This window comes from Micropterus salmoides, unplaced genomic scaffold (genome assembly GCF_014851395.1).
Source record: "Micropterus salmoides isolate LMB-PRFRI ecotype aquatic unplaced genomic scaffold, ASM1485139v1 Ms_hic_scaffold_2, whole genome shotgun sequence".
Lineage (NCBI taxonomy): Eukaryota > Metazoa > Chordata > Actinopteri > Centrarchiformes > Centrarchidae > Micropterus > Micropterus salmoides.
In genome coordinates, this window is record NW_024041150.1 from 34,907,599 (window position 1) to 34,931,278 (window position 23,680).

Here is a 23,680-nt window from a genome sequence, read left to right on the forward strand (position 1 = left end):
CTTTGCCAAGTTCTGACTGCACTTAGCCAAATCCCGATAATTTGCAAAACCGGCCCCATTAGTTACACCCAGATGACTCAGCTTTAACAAATCAATAAGGTCACAGGAGGTCGGCCTCGGCTGTTAGAATTGTAAAACCTCATGTCTCCTTTGCGTTTTCATAGAAATTACTTCTGACAAAGACTTAGTCATAAAGACTTAATGTCTTAAGAGGAATCGTAATCTTCGTATGCCAAACTCTACTCTGCAGTTGTGCTGTTTTTCTTTAAAACAACATACTCTACTCTTCACAAAGGGCATAGCAGCTCTTAAATTCTCGTCCCTGTAACTTGTCCCCTGAGCAGCGTATTTTCTCAGTGCGTTGACAATGATGACTTGTCCTTCCCTTGGCTCTTAAGCAACGAGTCCTTTGGGCCCGTTATGCAGCCAAACGCAGGCTAACACATGCGAAAAACATTCAGCAACACACACGATCTGATGTAACTCTCTGTTGTGTTGTTAACTTAGGCTGAATGCCTAAGTATGATATTGGCTCAGATGGTTGAAAGAGTCTTTAAATAGGATTTTACGTGGACAGTCACCGATATTTGGTTCCAACACCCCCTCAACAAGGATTTCACACAGTATTTTTAACATTTTTAAATTATTTGGTTTCATTTCTATTTATTCACTGTCCTCATTCCTGATCAACAAAATGGGTTGATTTCCATTTACATCCACACAACCCTTCAAAAACGTATACTACCATATCTATATCTATTTAAAGACAAAAGCATCCTGCTACATTCGGCTGTGCTAAAGGAGGACGTCCTTATTTGAAGACCTTGACTTTGTTTAGTTTGTCTGTTGTCGGAACAGACAACCTATCCTGATTTATTCATTGGTAAAGATTTCTTATATCAGCTTGTTAGTTGGCTAACTACAAACTTTGTTTGTTTTGTTAAATGGTTACTTGCTAACTAGCAAAACCAAAATATTAGCTAGACCAGCTAGCTAAGGTTAGATAAGGTTATCTAAAGTTTTTTTTAATTAAATAAACAATCTCAAGAAGACATTCAAGACAAAAGGGACACTTAGCCATGTCGATATAATATTGAGGATTACATCAGTGATTACAGAGGAGAAGCGTCAGCAAGTGTTTGTATAAAAAAGTGATACTGCTTAATAACTCCCAAAAGATTAGGACTAAAGAAAACACAATTATCTGTGCCTTGGTTATGTAATATGACCTCCAATCAGCCTGCAGACTGAAATTTGTTCAATTCATTAAGTATTCAAAGATTCTCACACCTTCAAAGATTCTTAGTTATGTTTTTCTTATTCTTTGATGCTGTTTGATTTCAGGCAGTTTTTATGTTGTTCAATTACATTGTTGAACTACAGCACCCAGTACATCCTCCACAACACCACAATACCCAACAGCATTAATGTGTATATATTTTATATATTTTATCCTGATGATCACTAAATTTCTTCTTCTTACTTTGCACTACATTACCCTATGCTGCTGTGGGAATTTGAATTTCCCGTATGGGGGATAAATAAAGGAACACATTATCTTATCTTAACATTTGATTTGAATTGATTGGGCCATTTTATTAAATGATAAAATGGGGTATTTATAAAATCATGTTCCTATTCCTCATTTTTTGGTATCACTTTTCTTGCCAAATTGTTTTGTGATGGAGCTGCAGAGCTGCTGAAGCCAAACGAGCAAAACATTTGAAAAGGTTCTTCAAACTGTCAGGATGTTATTTTAGGGCTTTGAACCTCAATTTTAATAATTTATAGCAAACTACTGTTCTCCAGATACGAGAGCTAAACTGGGATAGTCCCTGCTGGTCTGCTTTTGGAAATCACACACATATGCACGTATGTTTGAGTGATGTATGAGCTTTTTATCCCTTATCCCCTTAGCTAGAGGACATGTGGTCTCCCATGGCTCTCCATGTTGAATTGGATGACCGGGCTCAGAGAGGAAGGGTCCAGGCTGACAGAGCTCCTGTGATCGCGATGCCGACTCTCTCAGGAAGCAATGAACAATGCTTCACTGTTCCCTCCCTGTGTGAGTGTATATGTGTGCGTGTGTGCATGCTCATATGTGTTACGTGTGTCTGTGGCCTGCATCCTCAGTGTGTATGTGCAATAGATTGACTGTGTGTGTGTGTGTGTGTGTGAGTGTCTGTTTGGCTCTCGCTGGACACCAAACCCTGAAAAGAATATCTCAGAGGTCCACTTGGAAACTCGGCTACAATATTGTGTATGCGTGTGTGTGTGTGTGTGTGTGTGTGTGCTGTGCTGGGAGTTTCTTGGCAGTCCAAAACTCTCATTTGAAGGGATTAGGAAGAGGAGAAGGTGGCCACGTAACTCAAATCCAGCAGGCCAGAGGTCTGAGCGCCAAGAGTGCGTATGTGTGTGTTGGGGGATGAACAGCAAACACTGAGGGAAAGAGGGGGAAGGAGTTGGCTGTATTTCAGTATACTTTCTCTGCTTTGTGATTGAGCAGACAAGACAGAGAGCGGGGTGAAATAACAGCTGAGACCTTTACCCAAACACATAGGCAGGGGGATACACACGTTCAGATGTGAAATAAAACATGCGGAGTGTACAGCACAGCGGAGGCAGCTTCATCATGATGAGTTACACCCTGCCGTGTAACTCACAGCCCTGTGAAGGTGGAAAGCGCTCTAGCAGGTGTTAGATGGAACTGGCTGTGTATCGTGAGAAAGTATTATCAAGTTGATTAGTGATGTGTCTGCTACAGTACAGTAACAAAAATGTAAAGATAACAAGGATCATCCATCATCAGCCGCTTATCCTGCGAACAGGGTTGTGGGGGGCTGGAGCCAATCCCAGCTGACATTGGGCGAAAGGCGGGGTACACATAGACAAACACTCACATTCACACCTAAGGACAATTTTAGAGACACCAATTAACCTAGCCTGCATGTCTTTGGATGGTCGGAGAAAGCCGGAGCAGAACCCACGCAGGCATGGTGAGAACATACAAACCCCACACAGAAAGACCAGGGCAACTGGGGTTTGAACCCACGACTTTGTTCGCGACAGTGTTAACCACTGGACCACCGCCCAAGAAGGATAATACCACTAGAAAAAAGTTTTAATGTCTTGACTAAGTAATGTATGCTCTCATGTTACACCATAGCACCTGTGGTGGTGAACCGCTAACACTTGAACTAAGGATTCACTCCAATGTTTTGACCCATATCGACACCACTACAGATTCACTTGTTCAGTGTCCAAGTCTGTGATTTGTTAAGTGAATAAAATAGGTCTGGTGTTGTGTTAATAGGAGAAACAGAGGGCCATTCAGGGGTGTGTGGGTTAGATAAATAATGGGCATCTTGACACAGCTAGCGACCTAGCTACATCCATGAAGTCTAGCGAGTTATACAGATTGTTGTCAGTCGACTCACGTAAATAATAACTCATTTGGCATATTTCTTTGATAGTTGTGACAAGCATTAACTTTTCAAGTATTCGCTCTGGGAGTTTGTGAGTCGTCTGAAAGTTGACCAAGGCCCGTCCAAACGGTAATCAGCTAACATGAACACAATGTCAAAGTGAATGAATGCAGTTAAATTAAAAGACAGTTCAGTTTATTAGGCTAGCTCTTGTGAAGCCCCAAACCATGCAAAATGAAAATACTTGCTGTCCCTACTTTAAAAATAGCAACATACTGTATGTTTCCTCAGCCTTTTATTGCTGCAGTGTTGTGATTAGCAGTTATGTTCTTGGCTGTAATGAGGCCTGGAGTATAACGCATGCTGAACTGATTTAGCTTATATAGTCATAAACACTGGTACATTTGTTATGAGGTGGGTGTGCTGTTGATTTATTATCATTGTACTTAAGCAACAAGTATTTGACTGTTATGATGACACTTTGGCAAGTCCATCTGGCTCTCTTAATCTGCACTCTGACTCTCTTTGTGAAAACTGGCCCAAGGTCATCGTTAAAAACTACACTCCGTATAGTTGTTTTTTTTTTCACCTAAACCTGGTGACTTGCATGAATATACAAGCGTCTGGTAATTTAGTGTGTGGTGTGTGTGCAAGGGTGAGAACGTGTCTATTTAAGTTTTTATTTGAAAACACGTTTTTGTACATGCTTTTAAGTGTGTTTATGGTTTTATGTCCATGATTTGTTATGGTATGTACTGGAAATGCATATGTGTGTCTGCAGGTTGGTGTGCAGCCTGTTTGTGTGTGTCTTTCCTGGTTTATCGTCCCTTCAGGGCTCCAGCGTATCTGGCAGGCAGCCAGGATGGGGTAGACATTGATTTATTTGTTAAAGCTGTCTGATTCACTGCTGCTATTTGTTTAATGACAAACATCTTTCTCAGCTATCCATCACGTTAAAGAGTGATCAGGCAGAGTCTTTGCCAACTGTACACAAAGGTATTTTACGAGTACAGAATAAAGGCCAGTGGATAAACTGTGTTTCTACCTCACTTCACAGTGCATGCCAAGTTTTTGTCTGCAGTGAAAAGAGCCACACACACATACAGAACAGATTTCAGGGAAGTATTTTGAAAATTGGAGCCAAAGACACAATCATTAGAGGGTTCAGGAACAGAAACCACTTTTTTAACACGGGTTCATGCAACCACATGCGTGCTGGCCTTGCCTCACATGCCAGCATCAGTTTGCTTCAGTAAAGGAACCAAACTGTAGACTAAGACAGAGACATTTTAAGTAAACATGTCAAATGAAACATCTACCTAACTTATACTGGTGTGTGCTGTAGGTATACGTCTTTATACTCCTCTCTGTTGATTGCTTGTGACATGGTACTTAAATTTAAATGTAGGCTTAGTCTACTGCTCTCGATAATACACACACAGATGTATAAAAACAGTGACATTGTGAATAAACGGGGTTTGACAATGTATCCTCAAATCGCTGTTCATCATGAAATATGAGGAAGTCCTGGCCCTGGCCTGAAGGTGATTAGAAACCACCAAAACTGATCCTCAACTTCCGAACTCTACCTCCTCTTTCCTCCTTCTCAATGGCTCACTTGTCTTTCCTTGAAACGCCAGTCATCTGGGAATGTATGTTTGGTCTTTGTAAATGTCTCCTGATAACAGACGCAGGTGCCCTTTTTTCATTTGTAGAGATGAGTTGCCTTTGTCGAGGTCAAGACAATACTTATTTAATACAAAAACAGTGTTGTGATGAGTTGAAAACCCCCCGAAACAATCAAAATAACAAGATGCTGAGTCATGTGCGATGGTAGGGCAGTATCACTATTTCACACCTCATTTTAGGCATTTAGTTGACCCTCGCTTCCAGAGTGCAGTGAAATAACCTGCTTTATGAACAAGGAATGGATTTCTGCTTACATTTCTGCTCTACATGCATTTCAATCACACTGTTTCCAGAAACTCACATATTCAGGACTTCCTTTCTCTCTCACAATAGCCTCACTCTAAACACTGTCTCTTTGAACTCTGGTTTCTGCTCGTTAGACATTAATGAGTGTGTATTTAGCTGATGGATTACACACAACCTTCAAATTGCTGCTCTGATTGTAGCTTTAAAGGTAATTTTAAAATGAGGAGACTGGTCTTTCTTGAAAAACCGTGATTTTTAATCACCACACAATCAAAGAAAAATAATTTGTCTCTGTGACAAAGTACATGCAGATATATATATACCTTAAGAATATAACAGAGCCTGATGTGCACAGCGCACAGTACAGAATATACAGTAAAAGGGACAAAAGACTCCATATATCTCTCTGCATTTAAACAATCAACATTTTATCGCTGCACATGTAAGCAGTAGTTGTGGCTGTAGCTAGAGGTAAAGCCCTTGTTGGATGAGTTGTTTTACCTCGTTGTTGTTCGGAAAAGGGTGCAGAAAAGAAAGACAGATATTACATATTCCCTGAAAATAGAACTACACAGGAACAGATTTACTGTAAAACAAATTAAATTACACTTTTATCTGTGTATCTAAGTAGCTGTATGAACATGAAAAAGCTAAAGACAGCATCCCTGCATGTTCAGAGAAACATAGACAAATCTTATCAGCCGATATTAAACATTATAACATGAAGGAAAGCAATCTGTTGACACTGTGAGGTGCCATAGATTTGACCTGTTTGACCACATTAATGTTGGTGTCAGGTACACACATTTTGGTCAGGTACTTTCCATGCACGGATACAGACAAACGGGAGCAAGGAAAAGAAAACACATCCCACATATTTCAACTAAAACTATCCCATCATCCACTAACAAGACTACATTTAAGTCTGAAGCGTTCACAATTTGACATGCTATGATATCTGGCTACTGAAGTCTTCCTAACTCCCTGCTCAAAGCCCCCTTTGGAGCTTTAAATCATAGCAAACAAACCAGATTCTATATGGTCCTTGCATTCTGTCCACAAGATCGTCTGCTGCCTTGCTTTGTGTCCTGTGCAGTGTGTGTTTGTTTGTTAGCTTTCCTGTGAGATGAGGAATGCTGTAAGTGATGCTGGTAAGTGATGTTTGCACATGTGCCAGTGTTCGTGATAGTGCACACAACCCCACAGCGAGACAGCAGAATACCACTCCCTGCCTGTGCGTGTGGAACTATGACCTCTCTTTGTCAATTTTGTTGTTTTGGATTCCATCCAGTTTAAATAAAGTTTAAAGACGTACAAAAGCGGGGTGGACCTGCCTGCTGATATTCCGGTGATTTCTTTCTCTTTTTAACTTCCTTGTTCCTTAAACTCAGCTGCCAGGCTTTTAACCAGAACAAAGAAATATGACCACATTACTCCTATTTTAGCTTCATTACACTGGCTCTCAGTATGTTTTAGAATTGACTTTAAAATTCTATTGATCACTTTTAAAGCTCTTCATGGCCTCTCGCCTTGTTATATTTCTGACCTTTTAGTCCCATACGCACCAGCACGTACCTTGAGATCCTCGGGCAGAGGTCTGTTGTCTGTTCCAGAGTCTCGACTGAAAACTAAAGGGGACAGAGCGTTTGCTGTCAGGACCCCGAGGCTCTGGAACAGCCTGCCCGAGGAAATCAGGTCGGCTGAGTCGGTGAACTCTTTTAAGTCCCTTCTTAAAACATACTTTTATAGGAGAGCCTTTCCCGATCTTATTTGACTTTATTTTATCCCTTTTATTTTATTGTATTTTACTAATTTTATATTAAATTTTCATGCTCTTATCTTTTTTGTATTATTCTTTACACTTGTTAAAGGACTTTGTAACTTGTTTTTGAAAAGTGCTCTACAAATAAGGATTATTATTATTATTAAAACAATCGAGAATGTTACTGTTGGGTAAAAAGAGCAGTTAAGATTAGTTTTGATAAAGGCACAGACTCTCTGTGGGTATCTCAGAGTTTATTGGGAGTTGTTTATGGGAGTGTGAGCCGTGTTATCTAAGTTAGGGGCATTGAGAAATTAAGAGTCACTATAAACTTTTGCTCCCGTTCCAAGGTTTAAGTTTCTGGTTCTCGTCTCATCTGGCTTAGAATGGGGAAGAGAAACGTAAAGAAAAGAGCGAGAACAGGTCAGGACTTTCCAGTTTGTCTCAGTTACCTGTGCACGCATATCCACGGAAACGCTCGAGGCAGACTGAGTTAGAGACAGAGAAGGATTTTAAAGGATGAGAAATGAGCTGTGATCAGAGGTTGGTTCTTCTGAACAGTGCAGGCTCTGAAAGTGTCATAATAAAATGGTCAAACTGCACCAGGAAAATGCCTTCAAATGGCTCCAAAATTCCAATGCCAGCTGATAATCTTCTAAAATGTGATTTGTAACTTACATATCAATATATCAGTATGACTTCTACTTATCTGTAAGGCCTTACAGTCAAGCCAAGATCAAGAACAACTGTCCATGTGAAATATTTACCAATGATTGGTGACTTGAACACAGATACCTGGTAAATATTAAGTAGTCACATTACATTTCAAGACTAAAAAGTGATGAGAATGAGATTAATCCTTGGCAACCCTCCAAACAATTTCAGACAAAAGAAAGCTTTCTTGGTCCGTTTGACCCGTCGGCACGTGATCATTGATGTAATCTGTCTAGACATGTGGACTGCTATGCCAGCCCCAAAATTCGGACACAACTAGCAATAGAAAATGAGCATAATAATGGTTGCTACATGACAACCAATCTAAATTAGGCGAACAGCTGGACATCATTTGCAGGCCTGGTGTGTACTTTTACCTCAAGCAACCTCCAGACAACTGGTTTTAGCTTCATCCAATGAGCAAGTCTGCTTCATGCAATTACGCCTAAATTCAAGATTATATTTTCCACTACTGGGTGATTGTAGTATGGACTGCATTTGGGAAAATTAAAGTGAAGAAAATGTAAACAAAGTAAGGCTGAAGTAAAGGCCTCACCGAAGAATACACAATGACGTTGATAAATGAGGCAAAGTTTAGGTCAGCAAGCTGCTGTGGGGTCCTCTAGGAGCCTGTGGGTGGGCAGGTCCAGCATGGGTGGGCAAGTGTGTCTGTGAATGTGTTTTTGCGTGTGGAGGTGGTGAGCAAGTATGACTCAAGTGAGGCCTTCACAAGTGTTATTGTACTGGTGCAAAATGTAGCTGTTTTCTCTGGTGGGGTCCAGACGTCCCCACAAGAATGGAAAAAACATGGAAAGTGGGCTCTTTGAATGGCTGAAAAGGTTATTTTTAAAGACAAAGGTTAGGATTATTTTCAAAGATATTGTTAGAAAATAGAAAAAGGGCTGAACCAGAAGAGGCCAACGCTATCCAGTGCAAAAGATATTTTTTTAAATGAGCTGTATGACCTTTTTTATGTAAATGAATACCTACTTCTTTAAATTGTGAAGAAAGAAATAATTTGCAAGCTGAAATAGCTGAAGTGTAGGTGCAATGATATCACCTCTGTGTGTCATAATGCATACGTGCATGTGCCTGCCTGTGTAGCTACTGTTCTGGGAGATAAGTTGCTGATGGTAAACTGACGATTTCTGGGAATGCGCTCTCCACACTTCCTCATACAAAGCACAACAGCAAGCAAATATGAGAGCTATGTGATCTAACTGGGGAGAATATATCTAATATTAGATATAAATGTCTTATAGTTTTGCCTGAAATAAATGTCCTTAATCATGAATTTAGCTCATTTTATGTGTAGTTTTATTTATAGCCACTGTACCAAAACAAAGCCCATTATTTGCTCTGCAGCTATTTCTACAAAATAACATACACAAAACACTTAATATGCAAGGAATTTATGCTGTCTTATGTATGTGCATGCACATTGTATACATAAAACTCAGTATTAATTGGATGACAGAGGTTTCCTGAGTTACATGTGATTCATCCGCTTAAAAACACTTCACTCACTTATAGGTAAGATGTTAAATGAACAATGAAAATGTATCGTCTCTCCTATGATATAATTAGAGAGGACTGCTTATGCAACTGTAAAAGGATTTCTATCATCAGCGGTTGTCCAATTGTGAGTTCTGTTTTTTTTTTTATTAACTTGCTTTGAGGATAATTGTAGACGTGTGAACCAGCCTTTTTATTAAAGTAAAGCCTTTTCACTTGAAAACCCCCCCACCAAGGTTAAACTCTCCACTGTAATATACAGTTTAAATATTTATTAGACGTGCCAGCACTGCAGGTGATGGTCAAGATGACCACACGTGAAAGACTTTTGCTTTATTTCCTGTGCTTGACGAGAAGGTCAAAGGTTATCATGAGTTGTCTCTACCGCTGTGAATGATCCCGAGGCTACAAATCCTTGAAATAATGATTAGGTTCAGATTGCTTACTAAGAAATGAGCTTTAAATCCTGATAAGCGACTAGAAACAATAAATAATGGTGAATAAGTGTGCAGTTTGTATAGCATTTATCATTTCTTGATGACAGGAAAATCTCAATAGGATGCATCCCACAAGTTTTCTCCAGAATTAAACATTTTATTTACATTGAGCGTCTCATTTGAGTCATGACTTGGATCAATCCAGCCATATTAGGTAAAACCAGATGGACTGCATGAAATGCAATTCAAAGCCACACCAGCATGACCCTGCCACAAGCCTTCTCAGCGGCTGCTATTTGATGACATGCTCATATTACCCCTTTCAAATAAGGCCATCACTGTGCATTTGTGCAGCGTGTTGGGAAACATCTTGAACATCTCATGAGAAGTGTTGAATGCGGCCTTCGCTGCCAGCTCACACACGTGCCAACTCTTAAAGGCCAAAGAATCTGTTTGCGATCTAAACTGATGGGATTCTTTTTATTATTTATTACAATTATTATGTTGCTTCCAAATGCCTTCACCTCACCGAGAATCTAAAGCAGGATGGTGTCCTTATTCCAGTTCTTAATGACAACTAAACTTCTTCCGCCACATGAGAAGGTCTTGGTTGTGATTTGACTTTATGAGGAAATATGCTCTCAGATCTTCCAGAACAAAGCCAAGATTTGTCAGTTGCCATTAAATGTTGTACAGACGTCCCCTCAGGATGCATTGTAATAACTTTGTGCAATACTTTGGTTTATTACCAAACGTCCTCTAATGCTCCCAAACTCCCATAAGCCTCAGCTGTACTGTGTTTAGTGCCGGTTAGCAAATGCTAGCACGTTAACATGTTAGACTAAGATAGTAAACATTATACCTGCTACACGTCAGCATGTTAGCATTGTCATTGTGATCAAGTTACCATCCTGACCTTAGCGTTTAGCTCAAAGCACCGCTGTGCCTAAATACAATTAGTCTCTAGCATGTCAAGGAATTTTATGAGATTTTTTTGTATTTATGTTCCTGCAGAAATATGAGGGGGAACACTAAATCAGGGAATGGACATAAATTAAAAATAAACCTTTGTGACTACAGTCCAAAAATATCCTTTTTAAGCTATAAAAATCTCTGTCAGTCACAGTCTAGATGTTTCTCGACTGTCCCTTCCTGTTCATAATATTTTGGAAGCAGCAAGGCCTGAGATCTTTTTGAGCTAGCTGAGAAACACAATGCTAGATTGGACACGTGTTTTCATAACATTCATGCAAGATTTGTATCTCCTACTACAAGAGGCCAAGACATCCTAGTAGCTATTTCTGGAATTGCACGTCTGTCTTTTGTCCAAGTACAAGTACAGCATGTTAGCATTTCTTTGCTGCCTCTAGAAAGTCTCCGTGTATTTGATTTAGATCAAAAGCATTGACTTTTTCAAAACAATTACTTGTCCCTGATGCAGCTCTAAACATGATCAATTTAATGATTTGTTCATCCAACTGTCAGAGCTATGGGTGAGCTGTTAGGGTGCTGTAATTGAGCAATCAAGCCAACATCTGCTTTCTCAGCCATACTCGTATCCAACTTTTAACAGACAAAATCTCTGCCGAAAATGATAACATTATTTAGAAGTCCCAGCCTTAGGGACGCTTTGACCGCCCTCCTGACAGGTTCATGATTTCACCTCTTTTCCCAGAGCCTTTCTTATTAAAGTTTTCCATTCAGCAGCTGCAGGCAAAGCCAAATCTGTGATCAGTGGTTGATTCATTGATTCATGGATGACCTGCGATTGCACATGTCCAAGAAACTTGCAAGCTTCTAATAAGGCAGTGTTATTTTGTGAGACACTAAGCCAAAACTTAGCTACAGTCTGGAGCTACGTGTAGAGCTGAGGAAGTGGAACATCGGCAATAATGTTCATTGTGGGGGTTTTTGTCCTATGAAAGCAATGATGATAGGTAACGATGGGCTTTCATTAAAAGCCAAAACCACAGTTTTTTCCAGGTCAGTGAGACATGAGAGAGACAAAGGAGATGGCCAACACAAGGTTTAGGCAGGCAAGAAGTTGGATAAGAGTGGGTGAAAAGATGGGAGAGATAATTAGGGAGAGAAAGAGTTGAGTGCTTATTTAATCGGTACAGAAATGAGAGCTAAAAGAGGTACAGCAGGGTTGTTTCTGGGTTAAGAGTCAAAAAGCTGATATCGGAGAGAGAGCACAACAGAGTGTGAGTGTGTTTGAGGAAAACATTGGAGTAGACAGGCTGACACTAACAAGCTCTCCTTCTTGTGCCAGGACGAACATGTCTGCCCATTTCCCAGGGATAGATCATGTTAGAACAACTGAGAACTTTCCATCCAAACATCCACTGCGTAATCAGGTAACACACACACACACACACACTCACACTCACACACACACACACACACACACACACACACGCCTTTGTTTGGACACGGCAGTATATATAAACAGACACAATCAGCACATACAAGATATATTGTATACACACAGGGGTTGAACATATACTATACTTCACATTTTCGAGTGGCCTTTTATTGTGGCCAGCCTAAGGTACACCTATATATATGCAATACCCATGCTGTCTGATCAGCATCTTGATATGCCACACCTGGACACAAAGGAGAAGTGCTCACTTACACAAATTTGGACAGATTTGTGAACAGTATTTGAGAGAAATAGGCCTTTTGTGTACATAGAGAAGATCTTAGATCATTGAGTTCAGCTCATGATGAATGAGGGCAAAAACAAAAGTGTTGCGTTTATAATTATGTTCAGTGTACAAACTGTTTTGCCAATGTAATGAGCCACTATTGACCTTATTATCAAATACTGGATACCAGCCATTCACGTGTAAACCTTAATTTAACATGCCTTTTTTCTACGGAGGGGGGGCATTCAAGAGCTTTCTCTTTTCTGTGACTTTCAAAGCATTACAAAACATAACTGAAGCCTGGTCCCATAACAGAACTGATGGCTGTCAATTAATATCAAATAATCTGCAAGTATTTTTCTTGATTAATTGTTTAGTCTCTAAAATGGTTTAAGTTCCTTCAGCCCAAGAAGTTTAATACTCTCTTTACCGAATAGCTGTGTGTGTGTGTGTGTGTGTGTGTGTGTATGTTGCCTCAAAGCTGCTAAACCTGAAAGAATTTCAATTGATTTTGGTGGAGAGTCCCATTTTGTTTGTAATTTTGACATTAACATTGCTTCTGGTCTTCAAAAACCCTTGCAAAAAGTGTTTTGTACTTTCATTTCTCCCCCTTTTGCCTTCTTTTGTCACACTCCACCAAACTCAAGGTTTTAGCTTTGGTTTGATTTGGACATGTTCCAGCAGGGCAAAGCAGCTTCTCTTCTGCCTCTCCTTTGATACAATCCATGTATAGAAGGTATGTGAAGGATTTTCTTACCACATGATGGGAGCCATATGGAGGCCTTTACAGTGGAGATCGGAAATATGGGAAGATTGATAGACAAGAGGAGGGACATTTTGTTGTAGGAGGTCAACACAGAGGTGAAAGTCCAATTTATAGACATCTTTAACCATCTGTTTGCTAGTAATGCCAAGCATTATGAAATAGTTTCTGGAGTCTTTTATTCACCCAGACTGGACGATTTTGCACAGGCATCGGTTTTTGATTATCAGACATATATATATATATGGGAGTAAATGCTTGTGTATGGGCTCCATTACTTTGGAAAGTCTGTATTGTTTAACTAACACATACTAAAAAAGACTGGACTCTTATCCAGTGCCAACACTCTCAGTTTCAGGTACTTAAAGACCAGACTGTTGGTTGTTTCTGACTGTGGAGGAGGTATTATATCTGCTATTTGTTTTTTTGATACATCTCATCATAATTATTGAGAAATTGTTGCACTCATACAAGTTAGGGTTGGGCGATGTCTACAATGAAACATCTGGATGGACGTTTCATTCTAGTCGTAGTCGGTCATCTAATAAAGGCATGGTTCACTGGCATGGATTTCCCTTGGTAAAAAACTTGGTAGACATGAACCAGGTAAAGCAACAGTGCAGATGCAGATGTTGGTTTGTACGTCATTAACGAGCCGGCATGCGGCTCACTTGCTGCCGTGATAACGGATCACGGGTGGAAAACTCTCTGTAAAAGTTCTGTATCTTTTGAGTGAGTTTATAAAACATACCACTGTTCATGCTAACTCGAACTACAAAACTATTTATTTCCTCCTTTTCATGTCTCCTTTATTAATCAATAACTGTTACACAATTTCTAGATTTTTGAAACTAGATTTTCTTTCTAAAGCCAATATGATTAGAAGTCCAGTTATTTAGTTGATCAACAGAAAAATAATCCTCAACAATTTTTGTAATCGAGTAATCAGTTTAATTTCTAAAGCAAAAATGGCAAACATTTACCGGTTTTACCTTCTCAAATATTAATATTTTCTGTTTGTTAAATTCAGTTTTCTCTGATATCCAAGCTCTGAGAACTTGTGATGGCCATTTTGTCACTATTTCCTGACATTTTATCGACCAATCGATCGATTACAAGAGAAAACAAACCTTAGATTAATTCATAATGAAAATAATCACTAGTTGTATCTCCATTTCTTTCTTAATATTATTTGTTTGAAAAAAATAAAGATAAAAAGGTATAACTTTCTCTTATATTAGAAAAAAATGGATATCCAGTATGTTAAATTACTGCTGTGTAATCTGCCAGAGATAGTGATTAACAAAAAGGGATATGAAAATGTAGAAAACAGAAATTCAGCCGACTCTACAGTCAACATTACATTGCCACCAGGTATATAAAAAGTTTAGCAGCGATGATATCAGCTCCCAGATGTTGAAGTAGATGTTTATTAAGAGCTTTATTCCCTTCAGATCTTCTGAACTGAATTTATCAGCGCTTTATAGCCATGTTGACTGAGCAAACAAAGTGATAGTGCGCAGCACCAGCTGTTGGCACACACACACACACACACACACCCCACAGCTGTAGCCACATCCTAATGAGCATTCCAACGTGGGAACGCAAATATCCTCTTTTCACGTGTCACGCTGCTAAACCAAGGTCGTACGTGTCTCTGTGCGTGGTGGGTCTGTATATCTGTCCCACTTCAGATAATGTTTAGCAGCAGACTCCTCTCCTGCTCTCCTTTAAGCTCCTCCCTCCTCTCCCCTGTCCATCTTTTGCTTCCTTAAAAGATTTATGTGACTATTGAGATGCTTTTTCACTTTTTGTGGTGAGGAAACATGACAGCTTTAATAAGAACTGAAATACTATTATTTGGTACATCATTTCTTGTGCAAGAAATTTTGGTCTCAGAGGGGCTTTACATTTTTTGTAACATGGGCAAGTGAAGTGTTATTTTAAACATCTGAGTTGTCTGCGATGATAAATTTGGCTTCTACGTGGGTGTCGTGTGCAGCTACATTTAAAATTACAGCAAATTTAAAATTGCATGATATTTTGCTAAGAAGTAGAAAATAATCCGGTTTCCTGAGTTCTTCCACTTTACAACACAGTATAATAATAATATATTAAAGGAATAGTTCAGCATTTTGGGAAACAACTTATTTGCCTTCTTGACAAGAATTAGATGAATATATTGATGTCACTCACGTGTCCCCACAGTAAATATGAAAACACTTCCAGCAGCATAAACAGCTAGTTTGTTTCTTTCCAATGCAACAAAATCCACCTACCAGCACCTCTTACTAACACGTTAGATATAGATATTGTGTGTACTGTTTAATCCGTGCAAAAACTAATTATAAAAGTGGCGTGTTGTCGTTTTTACCCTCTTCCCATTATTGGGAAGACTTTTTGTTGTAAAATGAAAGGGATACTTGCTAAACTTTAACCTCTCGAATTCCTGATTTTAGAGTTGAATACATTAAAATCAAAAAGTTAGTCTAATTTTTCACTGTTTCAATTGTACACACGAATTTCAGTTTGCCCATTTGAGTATTTCTCAGCTTGTGAAAACATTGGCATTATGTCTTCTTTGGCTCTAACTGAAGCTTTCCAGTATTTCAGAAACTAAATGTGGAGGATCCAGTGCTTTTGGAGCTTGATCCATGCATTAAATGTCAGAATAGTTTGGGTCATTCTGTTTTTAATCTGTCTCGTGTGAGTTCCCCAAATTTATGAGTCCTCTTCCATAACTACTGAATACTGTTGTGTATTTTTATGGAGCTCATCTCTTTTATGTCCATGTATCATCATTATCATCTCCTCCTGTCGTCGTCCCCCTCCCCTCCTCTTCGCTTTTATCTCTTTCAACTCTCATGCCCACTTTTTCCTCTCCCCTCTCTTTTCCTGTGATCCCGCCTGTTCTTTTCATCCACATCCAAATGACCTGGCCATGACAAAACCGAGCGTGCATTCAGGTCTGTGCAAAGACAAAAACACTGTGTCTCATGGAAATGTCTCCACAAGTCTCCCAATACATATGTGTGTGCCTGTGAATATGTCTGCAAACATAAACAGGCCATCAAAGCATTATACCAAGCAAATGAGCGTGTTTTTAGGAGGAAATTGAATCGAGACGTTTCTTTTTATCAGTTTTAAAATTACATGCATCGTGTATGATCATGGGAGCCAATTCTTGACCGAAAAAGGGCAAGAATTTCTGTGTGCTCTCGCCAACGTGACTGTTATGCCAAAATTTCAAGAGATTACTTCATTTTGGCCTTGTCATCTTCACTGAGTCATGAAGGCCACCTTCATCTATTAACCACATGTGCATTTGCATGATTGTACATGCACGTTTAAACCTCTTGTTCTTTTTGTGTGTTACACCCATATAAACACCTTACGTAACCTTGGAGACATGCCCAAGGCTTGTTTAGATGCAAAGAGCATACACATCAACTGCCAAAGAATCACTTAACGTCTAAACTCTTGCTCCTTCAGCCCTAAAACTGACTGTAACTCGATTCGCCTATGTGGACTCAAACCACAACATTCAGAGACCGCAGGGGGGCGGGAGGAGAGAGGGAAGGTGTGATAGAAAGAGAGAGAGGGAACTGTGTATTTTGGCAACAGAGTCTGGACTGGGAGGTTTATATTAGTTGCTTTCAATTAAATCTTAACACTTGCAGTGAAGGATTTGATTTTACTCGAAACTGGCCGCTGATGATGAACATACATCAAGTGTGTGTCTTTTTGTTTGTGTGCTGCGAAGACGCTAAAGTTCAAATTCCTCTCTCACATACACTCTGGTCCACACTTGCCCAGTCAATGACACCAAACCCCCTGTAATGCACACGTGTTGCACCCTCCAAACACACATCACAAACACACATCACACACACACATCACACACACGCACACACATATTGCCACATATTCTTGTTATCCAAGAAACCATTGATTCTCTAACTTCAACCCTGACCTTCACTAATAAAACCTGAGGCAGTGTGGAACTCTGGAATAAATATACAGCAGATTTATGTACTAATGGAACAACTGGGCTCTACTGTTCTTTACGGCGCTATAGGAGGCTGCGTCAGAAATTTCTTGGCAACAGCAGCTGGGACCACACAGGGAGGCTGGACGGAAAATGGATGAAAAGGACTGATTAACAGGCTGCTAACACCGTCGTCTACCAGGTAACTTAGCCTGTAGTTAGTGTTCATTGCTTTAGTTCAGCAAGGCGCTTTTAGCAGGCGCCAGCCAGATCTCATGGCTCACTTCCACTCACTTAAAGCGCCACTCGTTCCTGTGACTAGATGTTATGTCAAGTTGATTCATTGGCCGACTCAGATAAGTTCTCAGTCCTGCAAAAAGTCTGATATCCAGCAGAATCACTGTCAGTGTGAGCATGAGGAAACACGTAGGCTTGAACCAAAACAGCTCTGAAATTCAAGCAACTTCTGGCGTAGTGGTTAGGCCCCCCCAAGGTTTCCTGTCTGGCTCTTCCTCGGTCCCCATCTAATAAAGGAAAATCCCACAAAGAATCTGTATTTGTTTACGAACACAATCAACATGTATACAGATTTGTTTTGCTTATTTCAACTGTTTGGATTTCCTAGTTAAATCATAGTTAAAGAAGCAAATCTGTATACATGTTGAAAGGGGGGAAATATGTGGAGAGAGTATGGGGCAAAAATGGCGATTGGCCGAAAATCAAACAAGGGACGGAGTGAGTAGTGTCTTGGACCACTGGGAATTGTTTTTTTTAACACAGTACCAGTTATGTCTGGAGAGGCATTTAGTGGGACTGTGGAACTAGAATAAGCGTCTGCTGGATATTTCAAACAAAATAAGCTGATCAAAAGAGTTGTAAATTTAATTATATGGTCAAAGACCTCTAATGTGGATGGTACATCACCCTGATTACACTATCTACCCCAAAGTCCTGTAATGTTAACCTTTAACTGACTGTATCTTAACCCCAACACCTAATCCAACCTAAAATAAACCTATCTACCTGAAATTAGTCCTGTAGGTTTCTTTTGGAGAATTTTCTTTATTTTTCTGTGCCTGAAGGTCATCACACAGATAATCACACACACACACACACCGGGTGTATTGTTGCATGTAGGGTGAGTCAGAGCCTATCAGTGAAACTAAACAATAATAAAGTGGACCAGTGAAGTGTAAGGAATGGAATGCCAATCACACACACACACAGACACACACACACACACAGACACACACACACACAGACACACACACACACACACACAGATAACGTAAATCCCCCAAATTTCACACAATTCAACACAAACGGGATGATGGGAACAGGAACCTAAAATGTGCACTTATACAACCACTGTGGGTGGAAAAATTGAAAGTTAACATCAAAGGCTCACACCGATTATTGTTTTATATATAAAAAAAAAAAAATACTGTAGCTGTTACAGATGTGAAGGCTCATGTGTGACCCTGATCCAGGAAGTCATAAAACATGTGGAAATAAATAAAGTCTTAATAACGCAGACACAAGATGCAACAAAACAACCTCACTGGAACTGCAAATGAAACATGGCTAAAATAGTTTCCTCCCAAAATGTCTTTTAAGATAAAAAAGATCTTAAATGTCCGGAAGACATCTTTGAAAAAATACATGAAATGATTTCCAACATGCTTGATTAGTTATTAAACGTATGAAGAACACATTTGATGTAGTGTTAAGCATGTCAAAAGTACCTTTGATAAGCAGTTTATCATATTAAACGCCATGCTCCTACATTATATATTTCATTTGAACCCACTGAAGAGAAGCGTCCTGGTATAAATGAAGAATTATTTCAAGAACAAACAAGCAAAGCGACAAATTGGTTCAATTGAAAAGAAACTTTCTAGATTTGTAAGTGTCATTTACAATGTCTGCAAAGTTCCTGAACACTCATCGACTAAGATCAGAAAGTCTTGACTGCTTGGTCACTTTACCACCTGATGAAAATGTAAATTAATGAATTAATAAGTTAGATAACAGACGAACATAAGGTAAGTTCTAAGTAAGGCTGCAACAAATTATTCTTTTCATTTTCAATTAATCTGCCGAGTATTTTGTTTTGATTAATACAATAACTGTTTGGTCTACAACATGTCAAAAAGAAAGTGAAAAACCCCATCCATCACAACTTCTTCAAGCTCAAGGTGACGTCTTCAAACTGCCTGTTTTGTCCGACCCGGCCCAAAACCCAAAGATATTCTGCATATTATCACATAAAACGGAGAAAAGCAGCAAATTCTCACAATTGGGAAACTTGAACCAGAGAATGTTTTGCATAAAAAATGACTCAAGCAGTTTATCTTTTAACAGAAAAGTTGCTGATTATTTTTCTGTTATTCGACAGATTGATTAATCTACTTATGTTTCCTGCTCTTTACCTATTACTGTTTTTAACTGGACATTATTCTTAAGTTCAGTATTTGGGAGCCCGTTAAGAAGTGACTCAGCCATTGGATTTAATTCTGCCTTCGAGGAACACTGTCTGACATTCACTCAAAACACACACACCCAAAGTATTTTTATGTATAAAGTGAATAACCGGTTTACACAAAGTGCCTCAACCAGCAACAATGGACACAAAAGCAACAGAGGACATGCACCCAGGAGGCCAGGAGCTTCTGTATTTACATGTGTGTATTTGTTTGTGTTTGAATGCCGCAGCACTGAGGCAACACCGGAGCATTCCTCATTGTGTGGTCTTCATTGTTTCCAAGTATCTTTTGTCTTAACCAGGCTGGCATGGGTTGGAACTCTACTGCAATTCAAAGAAGGGCCTGTTTCCAGATTAAAAATAGCTGGCCTTCGCATGAGAACCGGGGGATTCCCCACATGCAAGATGCATAGCTCCGTGTTTTCTATTTCGTCTCTGTCCAGTGTCATCTCTAAACTATTCCTTATGTGATTTCCTGCCACCAGCTACGAGTACGTGGAAAAATAAAGGCTGGGATCAACCCCGTGATCAGTTCATAAATAAAACAAATCATCTAATAAATAATAATAACAATAATAATCTTTATATATTGATTTATAATCTTAACAAAGACATTTCTACAAGACTGGAAGAAGAAAAATCCAATGTTTTATTGAAATGAGAAGGTACAAGGACTTCTGACACAAATATTGTCCCTAACCCACGTTATCTTGTTATCACAATCGTCTAAAACCACCATGAATGATGACTCACAACATATCTCACCTTGCTGTGAAAGTTGTCACTCAAATTGGGCTCTCTAACGTTATCCATTAATGTATAATTTAATTAGTTTCACCCTCTTCGTGGACACATATTATTCTGATGATGGCTCTCCAAGACAGACATTACCCCACTATTTAAAAAGCAGTGCAAAATACAGTTTTAACCGACAGACACACATAATTTCATTTGTGTAGAAAAAGAGCATGTATCTCAGCTATATTTACTTATTAAAGGCAGTGTCTTGTAGTAATACAGTATTTGATCAACTCCATGATCACCACTACATCTGCACAAGATTTCCTAAAAAAGATAGAACGGCTTATATGTGCAGATGTTTGTCCATCACACACAAGCTCCTAATGGCTCACTTAATGTAAGCCATACTGGATAAAAGCAGCATCTACAAAGCTTGAAAAGTCAATTGTTTATGACCTGTTTTGCAAATGCATTAAGAAAACAACATATATCATTTCTTTATTCTCATGGGGGAAATTTGCTTTTTTTCCCCCCATCAACCACACAACCCAAGAAAGTGTGGCAGAGCGAGGCTGAGGTTTTGTGTTTCAGTATTAAATTATCCACAGTGCTGGTGCAGGACACACATGATTGACTGAGGTCTTCAGCAATGCACACCTGTCCAACTCATTGCCCCAGTTTGTACAGGGACCTTCCACCTTCTTCCACGTTCCCTCTCGTGTGGAGACGCAGAGGACATCCATGAAGCCAGCGACAGAGTAGCGTTACAGTTTAAATTGACCTCCGGCTGGGATTCATACATCACCGGCACCATACTTCAGTTCCCTACTTCATCCCTGCAGATTTTTTCAAACGGTCAATAGAAATACATGAAGTGTGTCAGAAACCACATGTAGCACCTCTTTCTGTAGACCACATTTAACAACCTACAGAACAGTTCGTGTGCCTTTAAATCAGGCAGGTAGTTTGCTTTTCCTTGATGAAAGAGAAGCAACAAAGATGTGATAGTTAACCTCTGATGTTGCACTCACAACAATATGAGTTTCAGTCTGACTGATAAGCTCATTTCTCCCACATGTCCTGCCTCCCTTCACTGAAGCTTGCTGATAGTAGCCACACAGGTCAACAAGGTTGCAGTAGGACTAATAACCAATGCCACAAAGATCAGCCTTATCAGTTTTCACTTTCACTGACTGCAGCAGTGACTGCTTATTGATTTCTACAGGGAGGGGTCTCAGCTGTGCAAATATTGCACCAAAAGACGCCAAAGATTGTAAGAATATTAGATGTGTAAAATACATAGTCGTCTTCACAGCTGAAAACTGTGTATATGCCCATAGCAAATACTTCCAATAGTAGCCTATTACCTGCTTATGATTATTTTAGGAGATAAAAGTGTCTTAAATGAAACCCCTGGGGACAGCCCACCTCCGCCACTGACTGATCCGCATACTTTACCTCTGCGCACATCTGTAACCTACTTAAAAGCAATGCCACGCTGCAGCCTCCCACTACTTTCTTTCAAAATGGCTACAATATGTGCCTTCAGGCACGCAATTACACTCGTTTAGTTCGATAAACGCTGCTGGACAGACATGCTGCCTATTCCCTCTGCCTCGGTTTCTTGTAAATATCGGATTGCAGGTCCAGGCAGGAAAAGCTGTTTTCCAAGCACCTCACAAGTCAGCGAGTGGGGGCGAACTTCTCCAAACGTCTTCCAGAAATGAATTAGACCTAGGCCTACTCCCCAAACAAAAGTTTCACTTCATCTCCTAAAAACGCGGTAACACTATTAGGCTGTTTCTGTCTGTCAGCAACCGTGATGTTAAGTAGCGTGTTTGTAATTACTGACTTTGTATACTAGGATACACGTATGATATTCCAGCAGATACACTGCTGCCCAAGACTGTGAACACATTTGTCAGTTTCTCCGTGTCTTTCTAGTATCACTACAATAGTAAGAGTAAGCTAAATATGTGGAATTCAACTGTAAAGTGAAACGTAAAACACTTATATAGCCTATTCCAGTTCAGTGCGTAAGAGTGACTTTTTCTGCACTTTTTTCTCTCATACCTCAAAGAAACGGACACATGTGGCTAAAAATGCAGCATTTTAACTCTTTACGTGAGTGGAAACAAGCTCTTACCTGCGATATAGACATGTTCAGGTAGAGAAAGAGCCCCGTGGTGGATGCAATCTGCAGAACCACCACCACTATCACCACCATCGCCACCCACATCTTAGACGGCGCTTCCCGGCGCCTCGTCCCGCTCGGCCCGCCGGCCGGGACCATCATGTAGGTGGTGGAGTCGCTGCTCACCGATCTGAAAAAATCCTGGTGCTGCTGCTGTGCGCTCGGAGTGGCCATGGCATTCCCAACGCATGAGCAGACCTTAAAACCAAGGGAACAGCAAAACAACAACAGCCAACAACAACCTCCACAAGCTTGACCCGAAAATTGGAGCAAAATTAGATCTCCATGCGCCCGCTGCCAATGGAGCCTTTCATTCGGAGCTCTGCGGGAGAAGCCAAGCCGAGGAGAAGAGAGGGGGGAGCTGCAGAGCAGGCAGACAGGAGAGGAGAAAGACGACCTGAAAGTTAACGTTTAGATCTGTCCATGTCTGCTCAGCGTTCAACTGCTGCGTAAAAGTGGGATTGGAGTTACTTGAGGAGGCAGCACAGACCGATGAGCGAGCAGCAAAGAGGGGCTGGCTTAACCTTTTTATCACCCTGAAGCTGTGGAGGGAGGAATGCTCTCTCTCTCTCTCTCTCTCTCTCTCTCTCTCTCTGTCTCACACACACACACACACACACACACACACACACACCTTTCTCTCACTTACTCACTCACTTTCAGTTTAAATGGTGCTTTCTGGGCAGTGGGCACTAAAGTCAAACATCGATTGCCAAAGCAGAGCATAGCAAGATAAGCACTAGTAGATAGAGGTTTTCAAGGTACATCATTTCCCCCCAGTATTGTTCATTTTTTGCAAAAATACCCTTAGTTCTGAAGAACTGAAGAAGTCCTTCGGATGAGGGACGAAACGTCTTCCAGTATCTTCAACCAAGTCCAGTTGCCCTTGATTTTAACCTTCGTTGGATACCCTTAGAAAGTGGCTAAAATCGATATATTTTGCAGCTGATGTCCCACGATGTATATTATTTTGCTAGAAGTTGGAATTTGCAATATATATCATAGGCTATAGCCTATTTAATTATTTCTGAAAAAGAATGTCACTGCAGAGTAGAAAGTAGAAGTTCAGA

At 40.0% G+C, this 23,680-nt stretch overlaps 1 protein-coding gene across 1 annotated transcript in view; it reads right to left on the reverse strand.

Annotated features, from left to right (window-relative positions):
* LOC119912591 (tumor necrosis factor ligand superfamily member 10-like) overlaps positions 1-22,784 on the reverse strand; it is a 58,057-nt gene extending 35,273 nt beyond the window's left edge. Inside the window, exon 1 of the mRNA XM_038731859.1 lies at positions 22,563-22,784. Within this exon, the coding sequence (XP_038587787.1) occupies positions 22,563-22,784 (222 nt within the window). The remainder of the gene's footprint in view (positions 1-22,562) is intronic.
* Between the last annotated feature and the right edge of the window lie 896 nt (positions 22,785-23,680).